Source organism: Wyeomyia smithii, chromosome 3, assembly GCF_029784165.1.
Source record: "Wyeomyia smithii strain HCP4-BCI-WySm-NY-G18 chromosome 3, ASM2978416v1, whole genome shotgun sequence".
In the NCBI taxonomy this organism is placed as follows: Eukaryota; Metazoa; Arthropoda; class Insecta; order Diptera; family Culicidae; genus Wyeomyia; species Wyeomyia smithii.
In genome coordinates this window covers 245,965,241-245,991,836 of record NC_073696.1, presented here as the reverse complement: position 1 = coordinate 245,991,836, position 26,596 = coordinate 245,965,241, and the positions used below count along the sequence as shown (strand labels likewise).

The 26,596-nt window shown below is 41.1% G+C and overlaps 1 protein-coding gene and 1 long non-coding RNA gene across 2 annotated transcripts in view; one reads left to right on the top strand and one right to left on the bottom strand.

The window, feature by feature from the left end:
- Positions 1-26,078, top strand: part of LOC129727887 (uncharacterized) — a 33,858-nt gene extending 7,780 nt beyond the window's left edge. The window contains exons 2-5 of the mRNA XM_055686144.1: positions 10,388-10,586; positions 20,963-21,170; positions 21,229-22,114; positions 22,203-26,078. Of these exons, the coding sequence (XP_055542119.1) occupies positions 10,388-10,586; positions 20,963-21,170; positions 21,229-22,114; positions 22,203-24,346 (3,437 nt within the window). The 3' untranslated portion in view covers positions 24,347-26,078. The remainder of the gene's footprint in view (positions 1-10,387; positions 10,587-20,962; positions 21,171-21,228; positions 22,115-22,202) is intronic.
- On the bottom strand, positions 1,271-3,134 carry LOC129727888 (uncharacterized). The gene is made up of 3 exons (XR_008728601.1): positions 3,054-3,134; positions 2,847-2,899; positions 1,271-2,780 (listed from the first exon to the last, which is right to left on the bottom strand). It is a non-coding gene; the product is annotated as an uncharacterized LOC129727888 (long non-coding RNA).
- Positions 26,079-26,596: the final 518 nt, after the last annotated feature.

The window sequence follows — 26,596 nt, the reverse complement described above, 5'->3', positions numbered from 1 at the left end:
TCAAAGCTGTTTACCTGGATACATGTTCAAAAATCTGGATAATCCAGCTAAATCTGGATACCTGGCAACGCTGGTTGGATTGCATCTCGCATCGCAGTGACGCAGCAGCGATGATGCGGTGCGGTGATGATGGGAGGGAGAGTAAGTAGTTCGGATGGTATTTTTTTCAGCAGGTTTTCTATAGCAGCCAAACAGATACCAAAATGTGCTATGTTTGTTACCGAGAAATCATACGTTTGTTGTATTGCGTTGCGATTTCGTCAATGACATTACTCACTTGTTTTTGTTATGATTAGTGAATGGAATATTTTCCTCATACTAATTTGGGTAGTAACGTTATGGAAGAGTGAGAGGGGATGGAGTTTTGAAAATCTTTGAATAATGCTTGACTTGCTTTTGAACTGGTTTTGGATGCATTTTTGCAGATTTTGATACTGCATTTTCACGTTTCAGTGCTGCGATTTTCAGGTTTTAGTGCTGTATGCCAATTGTGTTGAACCGAATATATTTGTACAGAAGTACAGAAATAACACCGAGAGGTAAAATAAGGCTTCTTTAGCAAAATCTTTAGCAAAAATTTGTAGAGGTTTGAAGAATTATCATTCTTATTAAACATATGCTGGCAACGACATTTTTATTATCACTGGACTTGTTTATTCATACTAAATTCAACAAGGAACTTGGAATATAAGCATAACAACTCAAATCTTAATAGTCTCAGAAGGATCGTAGCTCTAGCCCCGCAATTGTCCTGTACACTCAACAGTTGGCTGCGAAGTCTGTGTATAATAAACAGAAGTTCAAATTTCAAGACGGAATGTAGCACCAAGGCATTGCTTTACATTATCAATACACAAAATTTAAAATTGTTAAAAAAGTTGTTTAAGTTAATATTTCCGAAATCTCATTTTTTGTTATGAAAACACTATAAACGGTTAGCTAAATATTTGTTGTCTGATCATGGCAAACTGAGAGAGAAAAAGTTACGATGGCAGTTCGTAACGTTAATGACTTTTGGCCGATAGCTACAATTTTCCACCGCCGTGCATCGGAAATTGCCATTCTCCGCCACAAACATTTGCCGAACTTTTTCGGATACATTATTTTTTCTTAGCCCTTTGTCCATCTTGACGCCTTATACCGACAAAAGCTTCTAACCAACTAGCAATTTGCACTTGCGCTTGCACCTACCAGCTTCTCTCTTCGTACGTGGCGCATCGTAGGAAAAAAAACGATAGCAACAAGCAAAAGAATAATTGAGAGCCCATAAATGTTGGTTGGATTGCATCTCGCATCGCAGTGACGCAGCAGCGATGATGCGGTGCGGTGATGATGGGAGGGAGAGTAAGTAGTTCGGATGGTATTTTTTTCAGCAGGTTTTCTATAGCAGCCAAACAGATACCAAAATGTGCTATGTTTGTCACCGAGAAATCATACGTTTGTTGTATTGCGTTGCGATTTCGTCAATGACATTACTCACTTGTTTTTGTTATGATTAGTGAATGGAATATTTTCCTCATACTAATTTGGGTAGTAACGTTATGGAAGAGTGAGAGGGGATGGAGTTTTGAAAATCTTTGAATAATGCTTGACTTGCTTTTGAACTGGTTTTGGATGCATTTTTGCAGATTTTGATACTGCATTTTCACGTTTCAGTGCTGCGATTTTCAGGTTTTAGTGCTGTATGCCAATTGTGTTGAACCGAATATATTTGTACAGAAGTACAGAAATAACACCGAGAGGTAAAATAAGGCTTCTTTAGCAAAATCTTTAGCAAAAATTTGTAGAGGTTTGTAGAATTATCATTCTTATTAAACATATGCTGGCAACGACATTTTTATTATCACTGGACTTGTTTATTCATACTAAATTCAACAAGGAACTTGGAATATAAGCATAACAACTCAAATCTTTTTTTCCCTTCCTTTTCAATTTTCTATATTTCTGAGTACAAATGACATAAAGTATTTACAGATCAAATTTGTAACGGCTAATTTAACAAACATATTTACCCTAGTAAAAATGTTATGCAACTTAAATCCAAACAAAATATGGCAAGTGTTTTTTACGTCTAATGCCTGATTAATACCTGATAAAATCTGCAATATTTTGCAAATCATTAAAACTTTTTCTATCTTTCACAACAGTTCGAAAAACATAGAGGAGAAACAATTGGTATGATAAAAAGCTCATCGAAGCTTTTTTCCTGATTGGTCTGATTTCAATTAGTCGAATGTTCGCGGAATACCAGTTCAAGAAACACTAGTTAGGGCCAACAATAGTGGTCTTAAAAGGCTTCGCGCTCATTCCACAGCCCTCCGACCGAAAAGCATTGCCACAACGATTATAAGGTTAGTTTCAGAGCTATATGCCCTGTACTGAAAACAGTTACAGTTTGAACCTTCGTTTTTATTTGTTTTGTAAATATTCGAACTGTTATTAAAATTTGTATACACTTGTAACAGTAAGGAAAAAATTCTTAATACATATTTAGAAGAAATTTGTTTTGTAAGTTCTCCGTACGTCACAATTGAATCAGTTGTAACACACCCTGTTGACACAGTGCGGTTCGATGGTTCGATTTTGGTAACATATTTATTTGCTTTCATTGACCACAGTGGGTTTGTTTCTGAAAAGTTGGTTGGGTTTGTAACGACAGATGTTGTTTGGCCATAATGGGTCAAGTAGGAGAAACATGCTGTTAGTGATAAATCAAACGGGCCCGTAACATCAAAATTGCACAAAAGCTTGAAAACTCCGAAATTCAAAGAGTAGTAAATCTAGAATTTGTTTATATTAAAATGTTAATCTGACTTAACACCAACTAATTATATGTAAGGAATTACCCATCGTGAAAAAGTTGAAGAGGTTGTTCATTAGACACGACCGCAGAGTTAACCTAGAATACGACAGCCTGTCTTAAGTCAATGTATTTCTTACAATAGGTTTGGGAATACACTCAATGGGGTTAATCAATTTAATGGTCTCTCTGGGACATTATCAAAAGGGATCAAAAGGGAGCCGAACTGAAAAAGTTAGGTTCTGCAGCTAACCACTACCGCCGCCGCTGTTGCCCGCTGCTGCTCCATGCTGCGTTTGCCCACTGCCATCGCTGCTACTGTCCGCCGCTGCTGCCTGCTGCTAGTAAACTGAGATTGCTTGAGGAGAAGCAGTCTCTTATATAGCCCAACGAGTGCATTCCTGGCTAACTATTCTGTCGTCCTTTTTAGGGAAAGGCAGCAAGCAACCAATCAAAGGTCGACATTTACGTTTCGGCAAGGTTCAACAATTTTCAATAGTACAATAGTTCGAACAGTCAGATTACAATTTTCTGCATTTGGACGGTTGCTTAAATAATTTTCCAATCGATTGCTGCAAAAATGACGGAAATCGGTTGAAAACTGACTGAGTTTAGAACGTTTGAAATTGGACAATTTTCGTGACGCTCTCCATGTTTTCGGTTTTCGAAATTGGATCCCTGTATTGAAGTTGAACCCCTATATATGTTGCCGTAAGACGTATTCTACGTCAAAAAAATCAATTTTGTCAATGATCAAGGAACAACTTTATTTGAAATAAAAAAGTCTCTCTCTCTCTCTCCAGCTCGGGGAAAACTAATAGTCTCAGAAGGATCGTAGCTCTAGCCCCGCAATTGTCCTGTACACTCAACAGTTGGCTGCGAAGTCTGTGTATAATAAACAGAAGTTCAAATTTCAAGACGGAATGTAGCACCAAGGCATTGCTTTACATTATCAATACACAAAATTTAAAATTGTTAAAAAAGTTGTTTAAGTTAATATTTCCGAAATCTCATTTTTTGTTATGAAAACACTATAAACGGTTAGCTAAATATTTGTTGTCTGATCATGGCAAACTGTGAGAAAAAAGTTACGATGGCAGTTCGTAACGTTATTGACTTTTGGCTGATAGCTACAATTTTCCACCGCCGTGCATCGGAAATTGCCATTCTCCACAAACATTTGCCGAACTTTTTCGGATACATTATTTTTTCTTAGCCCTTTGTCCATCTTGACGCCTTATACCGACAAAAGCTTCTAACCAACTAGCAATTTGCACTTGCGCTTGCACCTACCAGCTACCACCAAAAAAAACCCCCCGTTGAGTTGAGTGAGAGTAGGAAAACACGAACTCTCTTTTTTGAAAAAAATCACAAGAAGGTTGTATGCAGAGCCACGACCGCAAGGTTGAAGTAGAATACTTTTACAAGAAAGATAACCCGGCTGCTTGCGTGTCAGTCATTTTTTCTAGTAAATAAACGTTGACCGTTCATTGGCAGTATTGTAATTTCTTTTTGTCTGATATTTTGAATGAGTTCATTGAATATTTTTAAATTCTGTGCAAATGAGAAGTTGAAGTGCTGCCGAATTCTAATATGCAAATTTAATGCGACATCATTAAACGGGAACGGAACAAAGGCTACGGTTATGCAGAACGCGAATGCCGGCGCGATGCGATTCGCCTTACCGTAATGAAATGTACAGCTCTTTTTAAGGCGAAGTAGAGCTATACATTTCAACAGATTTCGTCTTGCCGAATCGCATCGTGCCGTTATTTGCGTTCTGCATGACCGTAGCCAAAAACTAAGCGACGCAAACACGTAATAATAATCAGAGTATTCATGTAGATGAAGATAATTAACTTTGGATTATAGCGCAAAACGAGAAAATATTAACTCTTCAAATAATCATTTGTGTTCTTCAAATTTCAGTTGTTCAATTTAATATCCGTTGAAATGTTTGTTTATTATCTGATGAAGCTCTTATATAGGCCAAATGATGCATTCCCAATTTACTAGGTCCATAACTCTGCCGACCGTGCTTGGGAAAGCGCGGTATAACGACCAATCAGAGGTCGAATTTTGTGTTTTAACAAGGCTTAAAATATTTTAATAGTACAATAGTTCGAATGATAAAATTGCAATTTCATGCATTTGGTAGGAATCTTCGAAGATTTTCTAATCGATTGCTGCAAAAACGAAGGAAATCCATCAAAAACTAACCGATTTATTAGCATTTGAAATTTTTCTCACTTTTTACAGTTTTAGATTTTCATTTCACATCCCTATGTAGCCGAACTTCCTGAGAGAAGTATTCTAATTCAAAATTAAATCTTCATTATTTCGTTTGTTGTCCTTATAAGGACAATTGTTCAATTTATCATAAGATGTAGTGTTTATCTTACATCTCTGTGTTACCTTCATAGTGAGGACTAAGGCGCACGGTCAACACAATGAGAAAGGTGTTTTCACATTGAAAACTAGACACGGCTTTACTGGGGGAAGTGGTGGCAAATGCATCTACCACTAATACCACCGCTATCATACGAAAGCGCGTCGTTTCATGTGGGGAATATCAGCAACGAAAAATGACGCGCGTCTAAGCATAACCCGAACTGTTTCGCCGTGCTGCTCCCATTTACCTTCACATCGGCCTCAGGGAAGTACCGGCTGCATCTGCATCTACCGCTGAGGCTGTCACTATACTGCTATTGGTACCAAAAGCTATTAACTCTTCAAATAAGTGTTTTATTTGTTCTCAAAAGAACAATTGTTCAATTCAAAATCGGATTTACGCAATCGCATCTCTGTAATATTACCGACAATAATATTCTTCTGAACAAACTGATACAACTTTCCCATTAGGCCTCTGCCATAATAGACGCGAAAAGCGACGCGAACCGATTCGCTCGGCTGTAGGTTAATGTACAGCCATCAGTAGTGCTGTACATTAACCTACGGCCGAGCGAATCGGTTCGCGCCGCTTTTCGCGTCTACTATGGCAGAGGCCTTAGAGAAAGTTGCCTGCTGATGTATTCATTTCATGCAAGCCTGCTGCTGATGCTTTCCGCTACCACACTGAAACAGCATTTTAGTAAAGGGAGTGTCGTTGCATCAGCTGACCCTGCTACTTTTGATGCTGATATACCCGCTGCAACAGCTACGCTATGCATAGCCATGCCACAGTTGTGGCCGCTATACGCTGGCCCAACTGCTGAGCAATTGCTACGCTTATCCGCAGCCATGCCACAGTTGTGGCCGCTATCCGCTATCGATGGTACCCACTGCACTGCTCCCGCTGCTGCTAAGGGAGGACTGCTGTCGTCGCTGTTCAGAACTATTATGAACGGCTTCGACTAAAACAGGCTCTTATATAGGGATGAAAATAGGAATGAATTATTTTACGTACGTGGTGGAATGATATAACTTGAAAAATATGTGTGACTTCATTCAGAGGCTCAGAGCGATCATTTGATAAGCTTCACCTCTTTTTTTCAGTTTCTAAAGTTTTTCCTCAGTTTCGTAGCACGGATGCACAAAAATGATTTCTTGTGAACATTCTGTCGAGCCGGACCGGTAGCACTCTCATTGAAGCAACAAAATAACATGTTTTGTGTCGTGTTGTGCAGCTTGGTTGAAGAAAATATTCCCGTCCCCGTGTCGTATGTAAGCAGATTATTGCGTTCAGTAGACAGTAGATAGTGTATCCAGCGAATAAACACCGATGGTGCTCTCACACACGCAACGGTTTCAACCCGTATCTTATTGCGGTTTGTAACACACACGCAACGGTTTCAACCCGTATCTTATTGCGGTTTGTAACATCAAGCAATTTCGTTTGCTCGCTGTTGCGTGTTGCATCATGTTGCAACTTGGCAGCTGAACTATTATGAGCGGCTCCGGCTGAAACAGGCTCTTATATAGGCCAAATAGCATGTTTTCAATTGCAAGGTATATGATCCTGTCGACCGTGCTTGGGAAGCAAGCATATAACGACCAATCAGAGGTCGAATTTTTCGTTTTGACAAGGCTTGACTATTTTCAATAGTACTATAGTGTGAATAATAAAATTACAATTATCTTATTTTGGGAAGAATCTTAGAAGATTTTCCAATCTATTGCTGCAAGAACGAAGGAAATCAGTCGAATACTAACCGATTTATAAGTATTTGAAATTGGACATATTTTTCACTTTTTTCGGTTTTAGATTTTCATTTCACATCCCTATGTAGCCGAACTTCCTGAGAGAAATATTCTACTTCAAAAAAATCCCCATCATTGAGTAAATATTTACGATCCAATTTGTCTTATTCATTACTTCCCATAGAGAATAACATATATTGCGTGCTCCCACGATGAAAAGTACATCGTAAGAAGGAAGGCGGAGAGAGTGCACCAGTAACGATTTTTTTATATGGTGCTCTTTTGTGATCTTCGTTATTCACCTACCATGGAGGTCTGTTTGCAAATGTGCGAAGAATAAGAATAACTAGCACACTGACGACGATGTCAACGCATCATAGGCTTGGTTTATACGTATTCATTAGTCGCTAGAAGCGATTTTTTTCCATCGGTGATCGTAATATGTGTGTGGCAAAGCACAGCGGTACGCTCATGCTGCAGGGCAGTCGAACGAAGTTTCAACCCGAGAGAGACATTCTACTGTATCAAAAATCGAACCCTCAATTTTTAGCTTGGAATGCCGTGCTCTTACTTCTGAGCTATGAGGTCTTACGTTTGCGGGTCAATTTTTTTTTAGTTTATACAGTTTTTTTCCATCCCTCCATATCCATTTAAAGTTTTTTAATTTTTTTTAATATTTCAAGAAAACTCTTTGCTGCAGTTGTTTATTCTAGGAATATGACTTTTGAATCAATATCTAGATACTCTCATAAAGATATATTTAGTGGGGTTGGAATTAGAAAACGATAACAACATAAATGCTAGGACAAACTGTTCATATTTCATCGTGAATTATTGTTTACATTCAAAAATATCTGCGATGGTACATAGCACATTATTTTACAAACTTTAAAAAAAGAACTCTATTCTACTTAAAAAAAACTGAATTGAAGTTTTGCATGAAAAATCCTAGAAATGTCGCTAACGTAAAATTCTTGGAACTGGTTCTGACTTCCGTTTTGGATCGAAAACCTGGAAAATAAGGGAATACCAGGGAATTCATTTTTCGATCAGGGAATATCAGGGAAAACTGAAAAAATTCAGGGAAAAATTTTTAACCCAGAGGCGATTTCTTTTTGGGACCTCTACGGTTCGGTTTCATATCCAATTATATACTTTTTTCACTGGGATCCAAAGCGGGTATCAAAGCGTATATATGATAACTAGAGCTAGAGGTAACTCGCGGCAAAAAAGTTGAAAATTCTCGGGTAGCAAAACAATAAATAGTCAACTTTCGCGCTGATTTCGCGGTGAAATTTTTCTTCAAAAATTATGAAACAAAGTGATTGTCTTGAATGTGAATGTAACAATTGAAACATAAATAATATCTACATATCAGTGATAGAAAAATGGAAATTTTTCAAAGACTGATAAAGGGCCACTTTTCATAAAAAAAACTCTTCAACGCATATGCCTCAATGTTAATTTACTCAGAGCCATTAAACATTCAAATTCCTTGAACACATTTCTTTAAAACTTTAACTTCATATGTTTATTTTAGTTTTTTTTTTGCTTTTTTCGATTTAAAAGGCTAAGAATTTCTGCTAGGTAGATCCTTTACATGTCCAAACATATGTAAAAATAAAATTTTTGAAGCAAAAATGCCTAGAAGTAGTGCTATTTCAATTGTATTACGATGTTTCACAGTTCGTTCTTTAACTTTTAGATTATAACTTTTTGATATTCCTGTGAATTTTGGTGCCTCTAGCCACCAACATGTTTCAAGAGACTTAAATGAGTTTCCTCGTAAACATTTATTTATTTATTTATTTATTGATTTATTTCATCCAACACTATGGTTTACATGAAATAGGGAACTTTGAAGCGACAAACCCGGCAAGTGTTTACTGTCCCTTTGATGTCTGCTTTGCTCTTTTTTTCAAGCTCAACCTCAAGCAAGTTTAAATATTGATGGATTTTTATTTTTTTTTAACATTTAGCTGAAATAAAATGGACATTACCGATATGTACTTTATAATTAAACCTTCGTATAATATAGGTACTGAGCAATGTTAAGAATAATGAAATGTTGTAAACGTTAAGCCTGTAGTACACTCTTTGTCTAATGGTCAAATATTTGACCTTCTGACATAATGGTCAAATTTATTTGACATCATGGTTGTTGTTTGCCCGTGTTTGCCCCACGTTAAAATTGGAGAGTGACAAATAATTATTTTTGACCAAATTTTTATCTGTCAAAAAGTGACAAATATTTGACGCTCGGTCAAAGAGTGTACTACAGGCTTTACACATACAATTTCCAGTTTGTTTTTATCTGCCCAATAGTGGTGTAATGCTCCGATATTTATACATTTACCAAATTTGAGCATACTGAAAATCACAGAAACTTGTGTAAGATTTCTTAGGAAAATATTTCGCAATCTGGTCTAAAAACATTTGATGATAGCAATTCAACATTTTCAAAGAAAAAATTTTCCGCGTTTACAATGCCCTGATTCCACGTAAAAATTAAAATGAAATAGTTTCAAATCTATAAATTATCTCGACCTATATGAAGCTATCTCAAGCATGTGGCTTAATTGCGTCAGCCAATAATTGCGGGTGTTTGCAATGCAAACAACACCTCTCAAACTGCTGCAGCTCATCAGAATCTCATTTCAGTTGCAGCCAGCCTAGGTATCGCGCCATTATCATTTGTCACCCATTGGTCATATTTACTGAAGTGGCAGACAGGAAAAAAGAAATTATCACCACACCGACCGCAAAGAAGCGATAGCAACAAGTCAATGCAAATACTACGTAATGTTATTTTCCGTCACATGACGACAGAGCGCTCCTCTGCTGTCGCCGGACGCAGCAAATTAGCTCTTTCTGTTTTGAACGATTCCCAAAATAGTCCAAAATTACCCAGTTCTCTGAAGTCAAAACCAAGAGTTTACCACTGAAAACAGTCCGAACTGTCACTGTGTGTGTACGCGTGTGTGTGCATGTGGTTTCGACTGGACATTCAAATTCACTTTTGCGATGTTGCCACAGTCGATTGTTTGCACTGAATTGCAGCCGAAATGATAGTGATCATGATTCCATCAAACGGATTCCACATTCCACTCGACTCGCCGCACATCGTGTGATTTTCGCGATAATGAATCTGTCTGGTCACTGTATCAGGGTGCACAAACACAAGCGAAAACCCGCTGGTCAAGGTCGAGCCACGTCTAACTTTGGCGCGTGTAGCTTATTCGCGCGAGAGAGAAAGTGCGCACCATAGGATGCCGAATCAAACAACAGGCCGGAAAAAAAATTAGTACGATTTATTCAAATCGTTTAATTTTAAATATATTCAAACGGAAAATTTATATGATAGATTTTTTTTGGTTGCTAAATTTATTTTGAATCCTGTTTCGTACAGTTGAACATATTTTTCAACACCGTTTTAATTATTCGCAGGGATTCCGGTTAATCAACAGCATCTGCTGTACAATCACAAAGAATTGAACGATGCGACGGAAATGAAGGATATCCCGCTGGTGAATGGCTCCCGGTTGAAGCTGGTACTGGGGATGAAAGGGGGACCTATTTCTTCCAAGCGCGTTGTAACCATTTCCGACTATGAAAATTGGTTCGACATGAGTGACATGCTATCCAGGTGAGTACAATAGGGACGTACGGCAGTTGGGTTCGGGGGTCGGAGAGTGTTTTTTTTTTTGTGTTTTGAGCGGTACACTCAGCTGCATGTGCGGTTAAAATCACAAAAAAGAAATTCTCTAATTATTTTTAATGGGTTTTTGCACGCCGGTGACTTGCCAAAATATTGAACAAAATGAATAGAACTTGGTCATTTAGCAAGTTGAATGATTCTTTTGTGTTAAAATATGTTATTTCAATTGTATAACATCTACAATCACAAATTTACCAAACAGTGAATTAAGAGATGTGAGGTCAAGGGCGGCTCGGACAATGTCTGTTTAGGAACAATAACTGAAATTCGGAAGCTTGTACGGCACGGGTGACAAGCACTGAGTGACTTCTAAATTGAAAATAGACTACCGGAAGAAGAGTCACAAGCCGAAATGCTGTGAATTTAATACAAATCCTACACGAATAGGGTTCTCCAGACGAACTGACGGAGATCATGTCAAGGTTTTACAAATTATATTACAAAGACAGAAAGATATTCATCATGTTCTATGGGAGACAAATTGGACTTTTGCTTGGGGGATATTATACTGCATATAGGGCGTTTTAACTCAGAAGATTGAGAAGCCTAAGATTAGAACCCTATTGGAAATGTGCTGTTTGCATATCGACGTTCAATTATAGGCAGTGATGAATAAGATTCAATAGTGTCAGCGCATAGAAATGCTTCCATTTTCGTGATAACGGTGAGTTGATTAAACTTATCAATTGCGTATTCTGTTAAGAAAGCAACTGACCCATTGGAGGAGAAAAAAATATGAAAAAGATTGAAAAGGTTATTTGTACTTTGATTCTATCAGGTTGCTTCGAGTATGTACGATTGCTTCGAAGATAAGATTCATAACGCATTCGGTTCGCGTAGGAAGGCTCCATGACGCAGTAATTTTCATGGTAGATATGCTCTACATAAGTGGTTCTCAACCTCGTCAACTCCAAGCGATTCGGACAGCTTTGGAAGTGCTTAACACAGGTTGCCATCGAACAACATCACCGAGTTTTCATCTTCGAACTTTTTGTACGCGTAATCTTCAAAAAAGTTACTCTCCAATAAAACAATAGAAAGTATGATTGATTTTGTACCTTTTTACTTTTTACTTATGTAAAAATATAACAAAACAAAATGTAACAGTTTTCTTGGTCTTAGTGTGGTCCTTGAACTTGTTTTTGCGACACTAGTTGTTGGAAATCGATTTAAAAGGAGATAAATTGTTGTAATTTTGAGTAAATCATTCGGAAGCGTTTGATGCTTCAAATTAAAGCGTCTCACTAGAATAGGGACGTTGCGATATCACAAAGCATTGATACTTGGAATCGATACTGGTATCATAAGCCAGGGCTGATACTCCGATATTATCACGAAAAAAAGTATCGATACTGCAAGGTATCGTTGTTCGATATCAGGCTTATTCAAAGTAAAACTTATTGCTGTTTTTGCAAATTCATTTCCCGATAGAAATATTCGGGTTGTATAAAATAATTAAACCTTTATTTTTCACTTATTGAACTAAAACTTGTAAATGTTTCGCTGATTATGCTCGTTAAAAGCATCCAAACTTTTTTGATCCCCGGAGCTATTTGCACAGTACGTATCTCACAATTACAGTAGCGTCGTGTAGTAGGGTATCGGCCAGGCCCGGATTTGAGGGAGGGGGGGGGGGAGGTGCAAAGGGGGCAAATGCCCCGGGCCTGGCCCAGACGTGAAGACAGAGTAGAGACCTTTTTTTTGCTGCTCGTCACCTTCGTGGAGCGTTAGGCCATTTCAAAATTAAAAATTTTACAATTTTTTTGAGAAAAGAGTGTTCAACGAAAATATTTGCCCCGGGCCCCCCAGCACCTAAATCCGGCCCTGGTATCGGCTCTATTATCGTCATGTTTTACCTATTATAGTCAGGGGATAAATAACGTCCTAGAGCGTTAAGTTTTTGCATGATGGTTCTTCATAATGCAGAGCATCTTCCTGCAAAAGATTAGTTCTCTATGACTTCATTAACCACCCGGACGATAATAGGGCTGATACCCTGGTAAACAGCTGGGCAGTGCGTACTAGCAGTACTCCCGTACCAATTGGCATAAAATAGACCCCAGTGTGGTCCAAAGCATAATGCCCAGCAACTCCTATCCCTACCTCCACGTGGTACCGACTGGGATACGAGCAACCAAGGGAAGATCGATAAACCGGTGGGAACTTGGTCGTATGCTGACAGAAAGGGGGAGCTGCTTTCCTAGGAGGGCAGCTTGTCCGAGCGTCTGTTCCCCATGTTAGGGGCGGCTCAAACAGCGTTCTGATCCGGAGCGGACGGCTGAATTATGAAATGCGGCGTCTCGGCAGCTACACCCACGACGGCAGCCCCGTCGCGAGACTAGGCATCCGCAGCCCTAGTAAGGCAGCATGCCGGAACATTAAAATACTACGAACAATCAAGAATTGAATACGGACCGGAACAATTGGCAACGACCTAGGCGACGAAATAAGGACGACGATTGGAAGTTCGGTACATGGAACTGTAGATCGCTGAATGTTCCGGGTGGCGACCGGATTCTGCTGGATCAGCTAGAACCCCGCCACTTCGACATAGTTGCGCTCCAGGAGCTTTGCCGGAAAGGAGAGAAGGTACGGAGGATTTGTGATCGCAGGGCACAGTACTACCAGAGTGGCGGCACAACCAATGAGCTGGGTACCGGCTTTATAGTGCTGGGCAGGCTGCAGAGTCGTGTGATCAAGTGGCAGGCGATCAGCGACAGGTTGTGTTTGTTGAGAATAAAAGGCCGGTTCTACAACTACACTATCCTCAATGTGCACTGCCCTCGCGAAGGAAGACCCGATGTTGAGAAAGAAGAGTCCTACGCACAGCTGGAGATAGCTGCTCGCGTTGAGACATCAAGATTGTCATCGGGGACATGAACGCGCAGATCGGTGGGAAAGAAATGTACAAGCCGGTGATCGACCCGCACAGCCTGCACACCGTGAAGAACGACAACGGCCAGCGATGCGTAAACTTCGCAGCTTCCCGAGGATTGGCAGTCCGAAGTACCTTCTTTCTCCGTAAGGACATCCACAAAACCATCTGGAGATCACCTGACCAACGTACAGCAAATCAAATTGACCATGTTCTCATCGACGGCCGGTTCTTCTCAGACATTACAAACGTACGTACCTATCGCGGTGCGGATATTGGCTCGGACCACTACCTAGTTGCGGTATCATTGCGCTCAAAACTGTCGACCGTATACCACGCGCGACACCGCCGAACCCCGCGGATCAACATTAAGCAGCTCCGGAACTCCCAGGCTGCGGAGGAATACGCGCAACAGCTTGAAGCGGTGCCACCCACGGCGGGGGGGCTGGGCGCATTGCCTCTTGAAGACGGCTGGTGCAGCATTCGCACGGCTATCGGGGAGACCGCAACGGCGACACTAGGAGAAGAAGCACCGAGTGGCAGAAACGACTGGTATGACGGGGAGTGCGAGGCAGCGGTGAATGAGAAGAACCGGACCTGGGCGATATATCTGGGCAGGTCAACGAGAGAGAACAAGGCCAATTACAAACGGGCACGGAACGACATGACCACGATTCTCAGACGAAAGAAGCGCCAGCAAGAGGATCGTGAACATGAGGAGCTGGAGCAGCTATGTACCGCAAGCCGACATGTGAAACGACGCGGATGGGAACCTTCTCACGGATGCCAGCGAGGTGGTCGACAGGTGGAAGAACTTCGATGGACACCTGAATGGCGAAACAGTAAACAGAAGCGGAGCAGGAACTGACCTAGGAGCACCAGCAGCGGATGACCGAGTACCAGCCCCCGATATTCATGAAGTTCTTCGTAAGATCGGGAAGCTGAGAAACAATAAAGCCGCAGGCAAAGACAGACTGCCGAGCGAGCTCTTGAAACATGGAAGAGAGGCGCTGGCTAGAGCGCTGAACTGGGTCATTTCCAGGATTTGAGAGGAGGAAAAACTGCCAGACGAGTGGATGGAGGGAGTCGTCTGTCCCATCTACAAGAAGGGCGACAAGCTGGAGTGCCGCAACTACCGCGGTATCTCGCTTATCAATGCCGTCTACAAAATACTCTAACAGATCCTTTTCCGTCGTCTATCACCTTTAACCAGGAGGTTCGTGGGTCAGGGATAAACTGACTCGACTGATTAGAGCCACCATGGCGCAAGTGATGTGCTACGTGCGTGTTTCGGGGATACTCTCGAGTCCCTTTGAATCGCGCAGAGGGTTGAGACAAGGTGATGGACTTTCCTGTTTGCTGTTTAACATCGCCCTTGAGGGTGTGATCCGGAGGGCGGGCATCGGCACAAGGGGCACAATTTTCACAAGGTCTGTTCAGCTTCTGGGCTTCGCGGATGACTTCGACATCATATTACGTAACTTTGCGACGGCGGAGGAAACTTACGCCCGACTGTAAGCCGAAGCTGGACGGATCGGACTGCGGATAAATGCGTCGAAAACAAAATACATGCGAGCGAGAGGCTCCAAGAAGAACAACATCAGCCTCCCAACTCAAGTCTCTGTAGACGGTGATGAGCTTGAGGTGGTCGATGAATTCGTGTATTTGGGGTCACTGGTGACCACCGACAATAACACCAGCAAAGAGATCCAGAGACGCATCCAGGCAGGAAATCGTGCCTACTTTTCACTTCGGAAGACATTTCGATCGAATCAAGTGCGACGACGCACGAAGTTGACGCTGTACAAAACCCTGATAAGACCAGTAGTCCTCTACGGGATCGAGACAACAACGCTTCTCGCGGAGAACCTTAACGCTCTTGGAGTTTTCGAACGGAAGGTGCTGCGGACTATCTACGGTGGAGTACAGACGGACGACGGAGAATGGCGACGGCACATGAACCACGAACTGCACGCGCTGCTTGGAGAGAATCTCATTGCACACCTGGCGAAAGTCAATAGGTTGCGGTGGGCCGGTCACGTCGTAAGGATGCCGGACGACAACCCTGTGAAATCACTTCTCTTCAGCAACCCTACCGGCACCAGAAATAGAGGGGCGCAGCGTGCACGATTGCTCGACCAGATCGAAGGAGACTTGCGGATGATGAGACGCCTGGGGAACTGGCAAAACACAGCCCAAAACCGAGCAACATAGCGTCAAATTCATGATACAGCACGAGCCACCACGGCTCTCGTCTGATTGGTAAGGTAAGTAACCCTATATCAAGTAAAATAAAACACTGTAGTACGAATTGAAAAAAATATCTGTTTTCTTTATTTTTCCTCTGATGAGTTGGAATTTGGGTGCTCATTATCGATGTGGCGGCGAGATTATTTTCGCAATGTATTTCTTGCTGTAGGTTTGGGAACACACTTGATTGGGGTTAATCAAGGTGGAGCGATAAATTTCAGTAATAAATCTACTAAATAACTAAATGATTAGTAATCTTATCTTGGTTTTGCCCTAGAGCTTAAACAGAGTATCGAGTATCGGAAGTAAAAGAATCGATTCCAAGTTAGTATCGGTATTTCAACGTCCCTACACTAGAATGCTTGTTGTTTCATTTTATTATAATGCGATGACTGCATACATTTGCGTACAGATAACAAAGCCAGGCTTCATCTTGTAAAAATCGTGAGATGGGAAGTTCTGTCCTACCAATCAGAGTCACCAGACAACGCTCCATCTGATTTCATTTGTTTTGGTATATGGAACTCGTTTAGTCGACAACTTCGAAACCAAAATACGAAACCTTTGAGAGAACTACTTAACTCTACTCTCAAGTTAATATTCGAGAGACAGACTTCATTATTCAATCTTGCATGTGTCTTCAGGTATCGAAAAGTTCATTCGACGATTTCTACAAGTATGCCGGCTTTGTCAATAACAAATATGAAGATTTCGAGTTAGCAGAGATTCCACAAAATCAATTCAAATGCCTTATGTTTGTGCGCGGGCTCAATTCTTACCATGACGCCGATGTTCGTACAATACTCTTGTCTAAAATCAAAACGGCCTTGCTGGACGCTGGAATGACGCTATACTACACACACGTGCAGACAAATGTCAACTGCTAATCAATTTGAAACGGAATACGATTATGCTGCAAGAACAGAATAATATGAAACCATCAGTATGTGCAGTGAACCAATCAAACTCAAGCAAGTCTCCGAATACAAAAGCCAGTGACCAACCCGATGATGTTTCTAGAACGCCGTGTCTCGGACATCACGATTATTCCCGAGCAGCTCGGTTCGCCATCAGGACGATGTCCATCAGTCAACGCAGTAAATGTTAATGGACAAGATGTTGTTCTTACCCGTGAGGCTTTTGTGACGTTACACTCAAGGGGAGCACGAAAAGGGGACGATGCTCCGTTACACCAGTGCCAGATATATGTCTTTTTGGTATTGAATGGATTGAAATGTTTCGTCTATGAGATGTTCCAAGTAACGCCGTGTGCAATGGACTAAGTCAGAGTCATACGAATGCTGACTAGCACAATGTGGTCTCTGCACTAAAAAACAAGTCTCGGTACAAAATCAGGTTTTCGTCAGCAACGTCCGGTACCATGAAAGGCAGCAGTGAGGACCTGCGCAGATTATTTCGGCTTTAGGACTACATCAGCATCCGTTACCATTTCCACAAGACATCTTCGCTGAACTAGCCAACAAGAAAGTTTTCAGCCAAATCGACCTTATAGATGCTTATCTTCAAGTTGATGTTGAGCTGGCGTCTCGGAAAATTTTGAACATCAACACACAAGGGTCTTCTTCAATTAAACCGGCTGTTTTCAGGTGTGAAAACTGCTCTAGGTGCATTACAAGAAATCGTCGATAATACGATCACTGGACTAAACACCACTAGTGGCTTATTAGACATCATTGTAGCGAGCAACACAACCTAGGAGCACATCCAGCTTCTTGACCAATTGTTCGACCGAATCAAGCAATTTGGATTTACCTTGAAAATCCAGAAGAGTAGCTTTTCCATGGGTTCATCTCCAATCAACAAGGCATCAGAACCGGGGTGAAAATTCAAACTATAACGCCAGCACCCTGCGATATTCCAACATAACGTTCAACTCTGGAAGCTGTTAATACTACGGTACACTTTGACGGCCAACTTCTGAAAAAGGATGTTAAAATGGAGCTGGTTACCGGTGTGTCAGCAATCATTTAACAAATTCAGGCAAAATTTTCAACTCGCTATCATTCTTCGGTCTTCTAATGCATAAAGAAGATGTGGACCTAGTTCTGTTCCATCGCTTCCCGGATGGTGCTATCAAGGCAGTAGGTCACGAATCTGGAACCATGACACCAACAGAGAAAAAAATACAGTAAGGGTAAATGGGAGCCGTTAGCGCTCTCATTTGCAGTCACCTAGGTTCATTAGATGCTGTTCGGACGACAATTTGTTGTTCAGGCGGATCATAAGCCACTCATTTCCATGTTCGGTTCCAAGAAAAGAATCACCGTTCATACAACAAACCGAGAACAACGATGAGCTTTGTTGCTTTACAAATTCAAGATTCACTTCAACTCAACCGCATCGCAGACCAGATGAAGAGTACATTATTGCAAGTACTCAGCTGGAAGCTAGCATCGCATGTATTCAAATGGCATCTTTTTCAAATTTCCCCATTTCAAGTGAATTGATTTCGAATAAAACCTAAAAAGGAAGAAACTCTACAGAAGATTTGTCAGCAGATTCAGAACAAATGGTCAGAAACAACATTTCCGGCGGAGGTACAGACTGCCAAGAGCCGCAGGGAATCACTTGATCGGGTGAATGCATCATGTTTCTCGACAGAATCCTTATTCCTGACGTTTTGTGACAAGCAGTTACATGCAAGACATCTTGGGAGAGAACGAAAGAAAGCTATCGTGCGAAGTTATATATTTTGGCCAAACATCAATACCGATATGGAAATTTTTTTTTTGTTCACACAACATTTATTTGACACGATATGGAAATGTTCCCGTTGTGTTGTTGTTGCTGAGTCTCTTGTCAAGACAACCCTTTTTTTCGCGGCTCATTCCGCAAACGCCATGGTCTCGAGTTCACATGAATTATGCTGGACCTATTCAAGGAAAAAAATGTCTAGTGATATTAGACGCTTTGACTCCGGAAATTTATTGCACAAACTCCTCATGAGCATTGTTCACATTGTTCGAGAATCAATAGCTCGTTTCGGACTTCCTTTAACCAATGTAATTGACAATTGTTTGCATTGTTTTGTAAACAAAAAGGGATTAAACATACCAATATACTGGCTTATCATCCACAATCTAAAGGCCAGGCTGAGCGGTTTGTGTACGCTTCGAAAAAGATGAAAGAGAAAGCTTCAGAAAGTCTCCAGCCGAAGCAATGTTTGGTCGAAAAATTCGGCACATTTGGATCTACTCATCAAACACCAGTAGAGCAACTGCAATTCAACCAGAAGCAGAACAAGTCGTTGAATCGCGTGCATGGTGCCATAAAGAGAACATTTGGACGATTACGTACAAAATTTACATAAAGAATGCATGTTTCTGGGCAAAAAAAAGAATGTTCGAACGTGAAGGTTCGAACAACATTCTTCACGAACAACGTTCTTCTTGACGATTGTAGAAGATGCGGGATCGCATGCCAATCGATTTGGGGCCTTGATACAATGGACAGATGCAACCGTCTTGTTCCAAACGAGAACACCTTCCGCTTCAGCTACTCCTGAAAGAATTTGGAATTTCTGAAGCTCCAGCGAGAATACCGGAGAAGCACCACAAATAATGGACATATTGGATTCGCAAGTCCAGTAGACCATCTGTTTCTTCAACTTAGGAAATGACAGGACACGTGTCACCTCTGTTCAGTAACTTCTATCTCAACCTTCGACCGGGATACGAGTAACTAGTGGAGATCGGGTAACCAACCCCCCGTGATAACTTTGATCGTATACTGATATCCCCCTGATCGTACGCGGGTGTGTCCCCATGTTGGGGGCGGTATACAACAGCGTCTGACCCGGAGCTAATGGCTGAATCATCAAATGCGAGGCATAACCAGCTATATATCACACAGCTCTGAGTAAAGTAAGCAGAGGACGACATTCTAGTAATTCATTGAGTCACGATGCATTGGAAGTGCCGCTCTTGGAATTTGATGCCACGAACGGGACAAAGTTATATTCATATTAGAAGTTAGAATATTGCTAACAAAGGTTTTTCAACATATTATTTTGATACTTATCACGACATGATCATCACAGTTATTTTTTTAAGACAACTCCAGTTTTTCACGATGTTATATATCATGGTCAAACCTACTGAAACTCGCGTGAACCTCACGAAACTTTGGTCGGATGAAAAAAGTATTCATCCTTCCATTCGTTCAGTTGCATGCAGCTTGTCGTAAAATATTGCTTCGAGTTATTTCTGTTTCCAATCTATTAGTTGGCTAAAAATAGCAGCCAACAATATTGACCAGTGACCGGTTCTCGAAAACAAAAAAAAAAAACAGCGAGCGAGAAATCTTATGAGACTACATAAACACTCAGCTAGTTGATTGTCGTCATCGTCATGTGCCCTCTCAGTCCAGGCATTGAGGCATACAGCGCACACATACTTGAAATAGTTTTAATTTCAAATGCAGATATAGCTCGTTTATCCTGCAATGTCACTCTGTTTGTGCCATCAGGGATTAGTGGCACACACAGCGCACAAACAGTTTTTATTCACATGTCAAAAAAAGTCTGAGGATGTATGTGCGGTATGCCAAGTGGCTCTTTGAGATATCAAATCAACCTCCGGCTGGGTGTTACGTGATCTGTTAATTGATTTTATTGTGTTTTCCCGGTTCACGTATGAACCATCGCGCACCGTTTGTTGCATAGACGACGACGACGACGGCGACTGTGGAATGTGTGTGATAAACGATCCCGCGCGTAACCATCATTGCTCATATTTTCTTTCCCTTGCTGTCTGCTCCGCTCGTGCCCTCGGTCTTATGTATAGACGATAAGTAGAACATTCCATTTCGCAGTGCATTTCTGTGTCAATAAGAGATATGGACGTATTTTTCATTTTCTTATGCTGAAGAATGTTCGTCATAAGCTTCTAAACTGTTCTAGCAAAAAAGTTGCTTTTGTAGTACTACAACCGGGAGTACCAATAGGTTCCAGAAGAGACGGTATTTCTCTGACACTGAGTTTTTGCAGCAACTGGTAGTCTTAATTACTTTAACTGGGTGCTTTCGCAGCTTTTGTTTTAAATAGTTCTATCGAATTGCCAACAGTACGAGGGTAATCACTTTTCACTCTCTGCCCGTTAGTAGATTTATAATGACCAGCTGTGAGGTTTATAAGTAATTATTGTTTCTTTGTTTGCAGGCAAGACGCAGCTAATTTCAAAACACCCGGGTTGAAACTGCTGGTGAACAGAAAAAACATCCATCGCCTGATGAAGGTACGTGCGGAGAAAGTTTCCGATAACATCAAAATATCACGCGTTGTAGGCCATCAAACCGATGGTGACATCGATAGCGAGGAATTAGAACGGGAAACTCAGAAGGAACGAGATGATAAAATAACTGCGGAGGTTTGTTTCTTTGTGTGCGAGAAAGAAACGTAATTTTAATTGCTATTGTTTATTGCAGAAACTAACCCAAATCAAGACCAAGCTGAACATGAAAAAGATGAAACATGCCAATGCGCCTATCGTTGCTCAACTAGAAAAGGATGTTATCCTCAAAGAGGAGAGAACACCCATCACTCGTCCCACCTTTTCGGCTGGTCCGATAGGTTCGGCCGTTCCCCACCACCCGAGACCCATGTCGCAGGCTACCAATCATGCACAATCTAGACGAGACCCGTTTTTGCCGCATATCACGTCCTATCAGAATTTTCATACGGCTCTCTCTCGCCAGGCGGAGCTGGACCGCCATTCACAGATCCGTGAGAATCTCCAGCGTAATCGTTCCTTCAAAACCATCAGTGCTAAAAATCTAGACGTATCCGCCCATGATATGACTGTCCACGATTCGAGCAGGCTCGAACGTTCATTGTCGTTTCACTCCAACGGAATTCTTAACCGAACAGATTCAGACCCCACCGGGAGCAGCCGTAGCGCCTACAATAATAGCCAATCCCAACACCAACTATCGTCTGCATCACTCCATGATATTATCGAACTACTCAAATATACTCCATCCAAGTTGCGCACTATTTCCCACGACGCTCTGAACAAAATGGTGTCCAAGAAAACGCACCACCACGCGTCCGCCAAGCTGCTGGACAATAGTTCGCTGAAAAACATCGACGAGTTTATCCGAGACTATGATGTTACGATGGCTAACCACCGAATGAAGACAGCAACCGCGACCACCACAACGGGAGGCGGGGGAGACTGTACAAATCTGCTAGCGGAAAGCATGTTCAACAAGGATACTGGCTTTGCTTCGGCTGAGCTGGCTTTCGATAAAGCTACCAACACCGGCACACTGGACAAAACCTTTCGAACACTGTACAAGTCAACCTCGGACGGTATGTAAACTGTATAATATATTTTTTCTTCGTTTTGTGATTTCAAAGAATACAATGTAACCTATGATTTTACTGTTTCTATCCGCAGACAACAGCACCTACGAGCTGCCAAAGTTGCTAATTCGCGAGGATTCACCGGTGGAATCTTTTCACAGCTCCTACCCGCAGCTGGAGACCGTCGCGTTGCGTGGCGAATCGCCGAAAAATTTTAATTCCATTGCCAAGCTGCAGAATGCCGACAGCGCCGAGCTGCCGGAGAATGCGGCCACGTTGGCTCCCGGTAATATAGCGAAAACCAGTAGCAACGAAAAGACCAAACTAGCATCCAGTTCCTTACTGCAGTTGTATGAACACCCGCCACCGGCGGCTGCTACCGCTACTACTGCAGCGACCGCCACGATCGGTGGCAGCATCGGAAGTGGAGCCCCGAATAGTGGTACCTGGGCTCCGCACTATGGTGGCATTGGACATCACCATCACCACTCAGATCTTGGGATCAACGAGTTGGAGCTCAAGTTCATCAACAACGGACTGATAGAGAAAGAAGCTAGTGATAATAGTGGTAGTAGCAGTAGCAATAGTAGTACCAATAGCAACGGTGGCGCAGGATCTATTTTCAGACTGCCGGCAGTTTCGAACTTAGAAATCAATCACTGGAATGCCGTTTCTAATGATTCTGTAAATAATTATGTAGGTCGGTCGGGGATTGGCGATAAACAGAAGGAAGAAGAGCAGGCCTCTATTTCTAGAACATCCAATGGATTCATTCACAGTGATTTATCGATTTCCTCCGACGAAGATGATTTGTTTAGCATATCGGATCTGATCTATAAGAATCAGGCCAACAAATCCAAATCGATCGATTTGAACGAATTCCGCAAAACGTTCGGCAGCAGTCCAACACTGCTGAACAATTTTGGAGGGACTAATTGCAATCTAGTGCCGCAGTTGTCCCGCTTGGATGCGATTCCGTCACAATACCGACGGGGTTACACCAACCTGAACGACGCGGGCTTATCTAGCTCAACCTCTGAGCTGGAATGTGTAAACACCACCACCAAAAAGAAGACTGGAACCGGGGACAATGCAGAGCTGTCGCCCTTGTTGAAGCACAGAAACAATGACCACGTTGCGTATGTTAGAAGTTACGAAAACCTGAATCGATACAAAGGGTTCTCGATGAAGAATGGAGACGGTAGTGATATTTTGAGGTGTCAACAGGGTGCAGGCCAGCTGTTGCCGGGTATTAGTAATTTAGATAGTATTGCCGATTCCGATTTGAACAGCAGTAATGAGAGTGGCACAAATTTTGTAGACGACAGTTTCACGGATTTCGAATACAGGTTTTCGAGGCTGAGCTGTTCCGGTGGAAACATTCACCAAAACGGCGCTTGCAGTAGCAGTAGTAACATTACCAATAACACTCAAACCAGCAGCAGTCAGCACAGTGGCAGTTGCCATAGTGGTAGTGGTAGCAGTAACCGAATGCCATCACTGAATGATCTGAATCATCGAAATCGAACATTGCACGGTTGTTCTCCTTTCAATAACACCTCGTCGCCGTTTAACAACTCCAATTCCGCCGCAAACTACTATTTCCCATCGGACGAAAGCCTTTTCAATATAGATTCGTTTTTCGACGACTTTGTCGAAATCGATACCAGTGATATCTTTGATAGCGCCGAGTATATAAATATTGGTGGAAGTAGTCGAAACGCCAACTCCTCAAAAATGTTGCAAAAACCAAACAATCCTAGTTTATTGTTACCTGATCTAATGCAACAAGAAGAATTACTACTTAAAACTCAGTTAAACTTTCCTGAAGCAGATGACCTACTCACTGATAGTGGAGCGAACCATTTGTCCACGATACATCATATCGTCGATGGTGGGGATCAAACGGTTAGTACCAAACTAGATGATCTAGACGTTACAGAACTACCTCCGCTTAAGGTTAGAGTTGCCCCCCTAGACGGGCAACCATCCCCGAACAGAAACGCAAAAATTCATCATCCAGCCGAGCCGCTGAAGTCGAAAAAGTTGCGCTGTGCGCAGTGCAACCGCAAGTTGGGTGTCATCATGATTATGAGGTGTCATTGTGAGAAAATATTCTGTGCCCAGCATCGGTATGCTGAGGCACATAACTGTTCGTACGACTTCAAGCTGAACGGCAAGAAAATTCTCGAGCGTGAAAATCCGCTCGTAGTAGCTCATAAATTACCTAAAATTTAATCTTAGTACAGGCTTCTAAAATTGTTTCGATGTTTATGTCTTCGTCGATACGAGAAAAAAAAGCATTTTACTAGAAATTTCGAAGGTACACAAAGGACAGTTTCCTGAAGAAACGAAAAATAAAATTGAACTACTTTAGAATTGTTTTATAGCATGATTTGAAAGGAAATGCGTTCGATTAAGTCGAATGTTTTGTAAATATATCTAATTTTCGTTAGCAGATTTTGTTTCTTATCATAGTGACTACATATATCGTGCTTTTCGATAGAGTTTGCCGCGTGGGGCTCTAAAAAGTGGTTTATATTATTAGCGGTGAATCTTATTCGAGTATGATTATATCTAAGGGATCAATCAGCAATGTATTATATTTGCAATTATTTTAATAAGCTACTATTTCGGATTATGTTATTTGTTTTTTTTTTCTCTGAAATACGTAAAATACATCAAAATCGCACATGTATTGAAATTAACTATGATAAAAAATATAAATATTCGAGCCCCACGCAGCTCACTGCAGGATCAAATATTGCACCTACTTATAGAAATGGTTTCGCCTTATATCGCTAGAGTGCTATCAACTGGATATATTTTAAAGATACATCCTAGAGTAGAAATATCACTCGTTTGTACGAACTAATTGGATCATAAAATAAGACAGACGAGTAAAAAAAACAAAAAAAATTAGCTAGATATTTTGTTTAAATTTGAATCAAACTAATATTTAACGTTCAAAACAAAATCAAAGTGATTTTCAAATTGGTAAAGCAAAAAATATTTAACGAACTCACGGTATAAATTACTATGAAACGAGAAAGTACATAATTCGAAAATTTTCTTGGCAAAAAAAAACAATCAAAAAAAAAAACAAACCAAAGCATGATTTGCAAAATCACTGAAACATACCTACTCACAGAATTGGAACAATATGTGAACTAGTAGTCAGCTAACTTTTCGAAGCCTCCCACAACGCAAAGCAGAAGTTATTAAACCAACTGATCGGTATACCGACCCACTGGAAAAATATAGCAGAGAGAAGAATATTTTTATATGCTCACGCTCATTGTTTTTTTTCTCTTAATTCATATTTTAAATTGGTGGATTTTTCTTGTAGACTCCCTATAACCACAATGTAACACATAGAAACTATACCTATAGAAGAGTAACGTAAACAATGATTATAATACATGTACTAGTACAGATAGTATAACTGGAGTTATAATCTTATACGAAAAAAAACCAACAGCTACCATTTAATCTATTTCAATCGATATCAACGCAACTACTAGTGTCGCATAAATAAGGTGTAAGTTCGGAGTTAATAGGCGTTTATTCTTTGCAAGCATAATAATTTATTACTATTGAAAACTGCAAAAAAAGGAAAAAAAAGTCCAATAAAAAAAGCAGAAAAGCTCACAAGTAACAAAAGCATTTGTAGAGCCTTAGGCGGTAGATGATGACGTTCTTGGAAATCTAGCGGAGGATGGTTTCTTCTGGTGGCGAAAATTGTTTAGTGCAGCATCCGAAATCTGAAGAAAGTGCACATCATGCCCCGTAAGTCTCCAGACAGGCGTACGCTTACGTTCAATAATTAGAATGGAAATATTTTATGGAAAGTTCCAGTCCGTGAAAGTGGAAGACGCATTCTTGATGCAAGCATGGACCCTATTTCAACAAACTATATTCCTTGGAAACTTATTCTTGGCACATCATCTACTGAGAATCATGTTTGAAATATTCAACAAATTAATAAAATAAAGTTATAAAATTCGGTACAAGATCTTTTCTTTTACAGCGAGTAAGGAACCGAATATGTAACAATAGAACTCTCTTCTTCATAATTAATTGGCCATAAAGGCGAAAGCACTTAGTGATCGTGATCATCATTTCACTTTAAATTTTAAATTTTAGTGCAACGTAAGAACTCGCGAATAAATATTAAACGGGACACAAACACTTATGGTTCTTACAATGTAAAAAAATTTTACCTTTTTTACCGACCGGTTTCGGGTAAGCTGTTACCCATCTACGGGGCGATGTCCAACTAATTAGTAGGAGAGAGTTACAATTTCAGTTTGGTGAGGTGGAAGAGAGGCGATAGTATGGGAGCATCATCCTCGTTCATAAGCGGCTGTTCCGATGTCATGATATGCATCGACTCCCATGCATTAAGTTGCGACGATTTCCTAATATTTTTCAAAATTTTCGCGTTGTCCCAATCGACATTGTGTTGGAGGGAGATAGCATGACTTG